At 38.4% G+C, this 8,397-nt stretch overlaps 1 protein-coding gene across 1 annotated transcript in view; it reads right to left on the bottom strand.

Annotated features, from left to right (window-relative positions):
* The window catches only part of GNAT3 (guanine nucleotide binding protein, alpha transducing 3), a 13,650-nt gene extending 6,733 nt beyond the window's left edge, over positions 1-6,917 (bottom strand). The window contains exons 1-2 of the mRNA XM_010286823.1: positions 6,780-6,917; positions 3,170-3,327 (exon numbers count right to left, since the gene is read on the bottom strand). Coding sequence (XP_010285125.1) covers positions 3,170-3,327; positions 6,780-6,884 — 263 coding nt within the window. The 5' untranslated portion in view covers positions 6,885-6,917. The remainder of the gene's footprint in view (positions 1-3,169; positions 3,328-6,779) is intronic.
* Positions 6,918-8,397: the final 1,480 nt, after the last annotated feature.

The following is an 8,397-nucleotide window of genomic DNA, read 5'->3' as shown; positions in this document are numbered from 1 at the left end:
CTGGCTGGTCTAGGAATTTATGTAAAGAGGTTATGAATGGACAAAAGGAGTAGCAGAGGTGATGCATGGGTAACTTCCTACCTTTTAACTACTAATATTCAAATAATGAACAAAGCCAAAAGCAAGAAACTGTATACAATAGTTGAAGCATTTTCAAGCCTTCAGTGTCCCAGTTGGCACCTTTCAATTTTTAGCCTCTTGGCTCTGACAAACAAAACACATCTCTCTAATGTTTATTACATTTCATGCTTTTTTTTTTCTCCTTCTCTAACTCAAAGTCTGCCCAATGTGACGTTCTGCTCTTCAATTTGACCAAAAAACTACCAAAACAAATCTCACAGCTCATCATCATTGTCTGAAATATTTAATACAACTGTAAGGAATAAATTAAAAGAAAATAAAAACTAAAAAAAAAGTTAGAGTTTTCTATGTGGAGATTTATAAGTAATGCTTGGAAATGGGATTTTCACATTTTAATTTGAATAGACTGAATCCATTCAGCAAAGAGTGCTTGCTTACTCAGTTGATCTGAGTAATTCAATGTTTGCACATTATTTCAGTCCAGGAAACAGTCTATTTAAAGAAAAAATTGCAATATAGCTCTGGTTCTCTGAGTAAAGACTGAGGCAGACTCATGTCAGCTCACCTCTGTGGGAGGCAGAAACCAAAGACATTTTGCAACTTACAAAGCATGTAAGCACTAAAATAAAAAATTGTATATAAAATTCATTATAAAGATCTGATAGTCCTTAATCACAAATACCTAAATTCAATTCAACACAGCCAATTTTAATTGCATGATAAAATAAACCAAGTTAATTATCTAGTTCATTGAGCAAGAGAGGCATCTTCAGATTCTTCCTAGGGCTGCAGGCAGTTTCCAATGGGCCACTCTCAAGGCTGGCTCTCCACTAGCAAAACACAAAACCCGTACACAAACCAGTAGGTTGGTCTAAATGCCTGATCTTTCCCTGGCTTGAATTAGGTGACATGAATCCTACCCTGAGAGGCAAATGACCCTGCCAGCAAGAAGCACCATGTGCCATTATATTATCATCTTTTACAATGACATTTTAGGTCATGATTTATAATCCTGATTTTGCCCCTTCCTTACTTATCACTCTATCTTAAAACAGGATTAATTTCAGGTCAATCTAAGGAAGAACTTCCAGGCAGATTTGAATTTCCATTATTCAGAAGATCTATCTTTTTTTAAATGAAAACACACAGAGGAAAGGCAGTGATCAGACTTCATTAGCATGAATCAATAATGGAACGACTCAGAGAAGATAACATCAGAAAGTCAGAATTTACACAGTATAAATCAATAGTCTGTGTAGGAGCTGATTCACAGGAGCTGAGAAAAAAGGTTTTGGTTTTAAAAGAAATTGAAATGTAGCATTAGATGGTTAATTGACTAGCTGGTTTTGAACTGATCATTAGAAGCCCAGCAGCAAGGGCAAAAATTAAGTTGATTAATGGTTCAGAGCCAAAGGCTAGATATTCAGAAGCATCAGGTACTGAAAGATGAAGACTGAGAATTTTCAGAAGTGTTCAAACAGATGAAAAACATCACTCTTGTTTTTAATGTATCTCTGGCAATAAATAATAATCACTTGCTCCTTTACTGTCTATACTAGCTCCCTTAAATACTGAAAACTATTACACATTAAAACATGACACAGCCCATAACACTGAGAGGGAATTACTTTAGAATATCCTATCTTATTTTTAGGCAACAAAACCTAATCTGCCAGGCATACTGTACACACTAGAATGTTAGCTGGTGAACACATAATTTTTTTTTTTTTTTTTGCATTAGGATTGTGGGGTTTTTTTGTTTTGGTTTGGGATTTTTTTTGGTTCTTTTTTTTTTAATTCCAATAAGTGTTTTTCCTTTTAAATTATGATGACTGACTTGTTATGGGCTTTTAGCGCTGGGAACTACAGTGTGGCCTGTCAGAAAAGATGTGTTAGGAAACAAAAGATTGGTTTGTACTGTTCCTATAGAAATACAGGGCTGCAGTAAAATACTGCCAATCACAAATCAACACAGGCAATATTTTCTTCTTTAGGTATCTTGTAGAAAGCTCTTCATTCTTGTTCTTAAGATATAAGGAGATGAAGAATTTTTAATATTTTAATGTATATCCCTTCTACCATGTACGATTAGTGAGCTGTTACTGCCTTCAGTTTGCCTGGCTCCTGGCCCAGGCTCGGATGATGCCTTTCGCTGCTGAGTAGAAGGGACACCCAACACCTTGTGAGGTTTCCCTTTGCAGGTGCCCTCAGCCTGTAGGAGGAGCTGCAGGAGCAGAGAAGCCTCCAGCTGCAGATCTTGGAAGATGGACCTCAGCTGGAACAACACTCTGCCCCAGGTCTGGAGTCAGACTTACGCACGCCAGGAAAACTCCAACCCAGGTGACACCTCCCTTCTGGGTCTTGTATGATCTCAGGAAGAAGACAGCAGAGCAGGACCACTTTAGCCTGCAAGAACAGCTGTAAAAGCAACCAAACCAGGGACTCCTGGAAAGTCTAAGCGTACTGACTGTATCTAAACTAGGAGATGTACCCCCGCTGAATGCTGATCTTTCATGGAGTCGGAGCTGAGCAGCCCTAGTCCCTTGCTTACATGCCTGCCACGTCCCAGGATGCGGAAAGGGAACCGAGACCATCAGGTTGGAGAGTGGTTGCAAGCACCACTGGCCAAGACCAGCTGGATGCTGAGATGGTAACGTCCCAGGGAACACCCGTCCATATACAGACAGATCGGTTTAGAGGAAACTTTTTGTAGTTTTCTCCAGACTTGCGTTTAGCAATTTGAAATTTATACATTCAAAGTACAACTCTAGGTAAAACACAAGCTGTTTCAATTCAGCTTTTGCCTCATTTTGTCAATCTTAGAATTACTTAGAGAGAGAATAATGATTTTTTTTTACAGTTTAAGCAATCTCACAGAAACAAATTTTTCCTTCTTTTCACATATTTTCTTCAGTTAAACATTTCTAATATATTATAAGCATTAGCAAAAATCCTCCTTTTTCAGGTTAATGAGCAAGAAATTTCGTAGGCTATTCTGCACATGAGGAAGGGTTCTTGTCGCAAGCCTTCTGACGCCGTCCGTTCCAGTAGTAGCCAGCATTCAGCACCTGCAACTGGTGTCACCTACTAGGCTGCCGAGTCGCTGAGCTGGTACTCCGCCGCCCTCGCGAAGCAGGCCTGAGTCCCGCCGTCGCTCCACAGTTGTTTGATGAGTTCAACCAATTCAGAAGATATGTTGCCATCCTCCAGAGTTGTTGCTATGGCACACAGCTTCCTTTCATCTTCCTGAAGAGAGATTTCAGTAAATATTGTGCAAGTGCACTGTGCCCCTCCACCTCCTTGAAAACACGGTTGGTGTACAACGAGTTGCAGGGGCAAAATTTCTCATTTTCACCGATTTTTCCGGGTGGCTATACTCGACTGTGATTGTAAGCATCCTTTTACAAGCTCACTTCCCTTTAGTTAGTGCCAAGGTTAGACTTAAATCATGATACACAGATTTTTCCTCTTTTTATTGTTTTTGGTTTTTTTGTTCATACAAGGGCTCAGTTTCATCTTACTGTAGGTGTTCACAAAAGGTCCAACTTGGAAGGAAGGCTTTTATGGTAAGAGATAGTAGTGGGGTATCAAAAAACTAAATTAAAAAGGGTATTTAAAGCTTAAACATATTATAACTACAATAAAGCAGAAATATATAGCTAAATATATTTTTGAATGTATTTGGAAGAAAAAATTTCTGGCTTTAGGCCACAGTGAGAAATGTGGCAAAGGGAATATAACTAGTCAATGTATTTCCAATATGTTAGGTTTTTTATAATTTGGGTGAGAAGAAACCTGTAACTGAATAAAATCCCAAATATTTTAAATGCGTTATTCTGTAATCTGTAATTTCTTTCTTTTACAGTCATTTAAAAAAGACTTCAAATAATCTATTACATTAAAATATATTAAAATATTTTCAGTGCTTAACAGCTTAGGAATGTACTGTAAACAAAAGGCATGATTAAAATAAGGTCATTTGATACACAGTGGATAATTATAGAATATAATTCCTTCCTAGCTGTATAAGTAGACAACTGAAGTGACTTGCAGTCAATAGTTGAAAAAGTATAAATGGATTCTGACAGACAGTGTTTTGGCAGGGAGTATGTTTTATTCCAAAATAGAAAACATCTTCACAATAATTTGTAACAAATCTATTTTAGGAATGTACTATACCTTTATGTTTCAATAAAAATTGCAGTTTATGGGAACTTTGTAAAAGTTAGAGACTGATCAAAAATAGAACACTGCAGGTTTTCTGAAATATTGGAGAAATTGAATTAGCATGGAGAAAAAGAAAAAAAAAAGGGAGGAAATAGCCACTAGATAATTGCCTTCATTTGAAGGAGGAAGAAGGACAGCCATATAATTGCCCTTCTACATGAAACAACACCGGCTCCATTTACACCCCCACCCTCTCGCTTAGTGCTGGGATCAGCAGAACTGAGTCACGCCTTCTTGTGTGTGCTTGTTTGTCTCCAGGGTGGTTCTCCGGGGTGCACACTTGTTCAGCTTCAAGATAAGAATTGGAATATTCTCTCCTTCAGGGTATCACGTATCATTTAATGATTATAGATAACCTCCTACAGTGTTGGATTTGTTGGTTGAATAGCCTACAATGAGAAGCCTTGAGCTCAGAGCCTCCAGGTGTACAGTAAAGGTTCACTGATTATTACGCAAAAGGTGGCAGCTGTGGATTTTGATGCTTACATAAAAAAGGAAGATAGTGGCAGATCGAGTTTATCATAACCCTGATTTATATAATGTTTTGTTTCTCTATGGCATTTAGACAGACTTCAGATGATTTTCATATTAAAAATAGATTGCAATGGTGCTTTAGGAAGGAAAAAATACCTCTCTCCCCAGAACAGATGTTCAAAATTACATGCTGAGGCACTTTCAGGACCACTAAGAGGTATTTGCAGGCAGTCCTGGAACATGGATAAACCCATTGCTTTCAGGCCCAAGATAAGCCTAGTCTTTGGGCTAGATGACTTTAAGCAGCTAAATCTGGACCAGAACACACCAAGAACAAAGTCCAGCTGAAATCAAAGCTTATATCAAAACAATTCAAGCTTATAAATGACTTATGATTTTACAGGAAATGTAAGCTAAGTTTGTTTTTGGAAGAAAGATGCAATTCAAATAAATGTGACCAAAATTACTATTTTCGTTAAAACTTATATCCAGTTTGCTCTTACGTGGTTCTGGGGGAAAGGCGGGCAGGCACTGCAAATATTTTATACAGGTGTGTTCAACTGTGTTCTTAGAGGCCTATTCTGCCGATGACAGTGTGCTATAAATTATAAACTTACAAAAGCTGTGTTTTCTGCATTTCTGCATAGCCCAGAAATGAACTGGGCTATTTAACAACAACAAAAAAATTAAATTCCCAGTTCCCAAGGGTGTAAAATCCCATGAAAATAATGTCTGTGAAACTGGCATAGATGATAGATGATGAGTGAACATGTATACACCTCTCAGAAAGTTTGGCAGGGCTGAGAAAAGAGGCTGGAGTACTGGGGCACAGGCAGAACATATCTCAATTAGCGCTGGCAAACGTAGTCTGAACCACGTAGTGGATATTAGAGGAGGAGCCAGGACCTGTGGCTATGTGCTGCAAGGTTCAGCTGTCTTAGGCCAGGTAGGCTGGTAGATGGGTCCTTATGCAGTATATGTGTCTATCACAATTGAGGTGATGGGCAAAGTTGCAGCAGGCTCACATGCGCCTGTTTTGTGTGTGCTGCTTTTGGGCACCATCACATTTGTCTGAATGACTTACATTCATGGGCCTTTAAAAGAATATGGGAAGAAAACATTTAGTTCCTATTCTGTCAAGTGACTGTATGAGCTTTAGTAACCTCTGAAGCATTTATCAGTTTTTAGGTCAAAGTACCACATGTCATTGTAATGAAATGTAGACTTCAGAAACAAGAAAAGCTCTTTCAGATAAGAAAATGTAATTCCCTCTTAGATAAACCTCTAGGGAATATGCAGAATTTGCCAAAACTGGAATCCGCTGATATTCTGGCAGGCCTTTGAGAAATTCTCGGCAAAGTCTGAATTACAGGCAATAAACTAAATAATTGCACTGAGAAGAAAAGTATGTGTTTTTCCTTTACTTCTGTCCATGAAAATTCAGTGTGATTGCCAGAAGACAGCAGGTCTTCTTACTGTGGCTTTTCCTCTATGTGCTTGTGGATTGGGTGGCTAACTTGTGTCAGGAAGGTCAGATTCCACTTCTCTGTGGTGCCAATGCTACATCTGTGCAATGGGGACGTCTGCTCCAGGAGCAATGCAAACTGAAATATTCCCAGCGAGTCCAGATGACCCTTCCTTACATGGCTGAGCCCCAAGGTTTGTTCATAAAAGGGAAATATTTATTACATTTTGCAATAGCAATAAATAAGTGACTAAGCAGCTAAGAAAAGGTTCTTTTTTTTCTTTCTTATGTCTGTTCAAGTTGGACATTTCTTTTGTAACAAAAAATACGGCAGTTTATGCAAAGGTTAGATCTCAGGCATCAGTCTTGAGAAAATGAAAGTAGTTAAGGATATCTTGTCACATATATAACTCAAGCAGTACTTAGTTTCCACTATCATAAAGCAAATCCTGAACTCTCTTTTTTCTAATAATCTCTACTATTATATTACAAAAAAATTGTATTCTCCTGCCTAAAAGGACATCATACTCACAAGTCTAGCGGGATTTTCATAACTGATTCCTAACTTAGTCATCGCTTTCACAATAGAGAGAATAGACTGCACTGCGTTGCTGTAAATCACAGGTCTGAACTCCATGCGTTCCTGGTAGGTGAACCCATCTTTATGGATAATCCTGGTGCAAAAAAAGAAAACAAAAGGTTTATGGGATGCATTAAAAGAACGGAAGTAGTGAAAAATTGGATCAGATGCTTTTGTGGTCAGTGTGAGAAAGAACTGAATTCATCTTGGAAAAGCATTTATCAATGGTCAATCTGCCTATTCTGCCGGAACAGGTTAACAGCAGTTTCTGCAGCTATATGAGGTTAAATTTATCAGGCTAGGTTTTGACTCCCCAGTCTGAGTGAAGAGCTATTGTTTTTTTTCCTTGTGTGTCAATATAAGATAATGTATGAATCCAGAACAAGACCCAGGCCCATTCCTGTGGAGACAAGGCAAGTTGCACAGCTGGCTAAGATCCCAAATAGTTCTGGGCTCTCACACTTCTTGTGAGACCGCAAATTCTCAAATTGCAAAAAATTCTCATTGCAAAAAATTCTCATTGCAAAAAATTCTCATTGCAAAAATATTTCTACACTGTGAGGCACTTCCTCAAGAAAACAAACAAACAAAATCTTTAAAATTTCTTTGTACACCAGTCACAATTTCTAGTTATTGAAAGGTGTTACTGTTACTATCTGTAGGCTTTGGGGACATACATATTAATCCAGAGGATTTGCCCCATATTCCAGAGGACAAAGAACCTTAGTCGTCAAATTCAATTAATCTAATTCTGAGAGCGGAATTATAATTTCATAATCCTTCCTGACTGGAGAATGGCATGTGGTTAAAGTTCTCCAAGATCAATGTGCAGATTATATCATGATTCAGAGAGGTCTTTTTCCATGAGCTGTGAACAAGGGTGAAAAAACTTCAGCCATTTCAGCGTAGCGTACTTTCAATGAACAGACAGCAAACTGCTTTGGCTGCTGCTGGAACCAAGACTCTGTTCTTCCTCGCTTCAGCTGTTCAGAGATAAAGGCCAGGTTTTTAAATAAATAATTTCTGGGTTTTAGTGTTTTGGTTTTTTTCCCCTCTCTTTCTTTCTAAGATACAGTCTGGACAGAGTTACACAAGCAGAAAGGTGTGATGTGAAAGGGTCTGTCAGGTTAGCCCAGAATGAGTAGAGGTGTGTCTTGAGGACACTTTCCCTTCAAGGGGAAAAGTCAGCCCTGCCAGAAAATAATTCACTTACACACACAAAACCCAGTTCACAGTTTAATGTGTGGGAATCTTAGCATCTCTCTGACTTATGGATATCAGAAAATGCAAAAGCTGCCTTCTTGATTCTGTAGGAATAGCACCTGTAGGAAAAAAGGGATTTCTAAATGTTTCCTTAATCACTTCTAGAACAGGCAAATCTACGAGCTCTGTTTTGAAGATCTGTTTTTTTGAATGATGTTTTCAGCACAATCTCAAACGAACCTGCAATATTCAAAGGAGTCCTCTTGAACTTGGGAGAAAGAAAAAGGGGAGGTGTTATGCAGTCTGGTATACTAGTGAACTTTTTTTGCCATCCTCTGAAATATCACAGAATCATTAAGGTTGGAAA

Source organism: Phaethon lepturus, unplaced genomic scaffold, assembly GCF_000687285.1.
Source record: "Phaethon lepturus isolate BGI_N335 unplaced genomic scaffold, ASM68728v1 scaffold9535, whole genome shotgun sequence".
NCBI classification, from domain to species: Eukaryota; Metazoa; Chordata; class Aves; order Phaethontiformes; family Phaethontidae; genus Phaethon; species Phaethon lepturus.
Note: the sequence above shows the minus strand (reverse complement) of the source record. Positions and strands in the feature narration are given on the sequence as shown.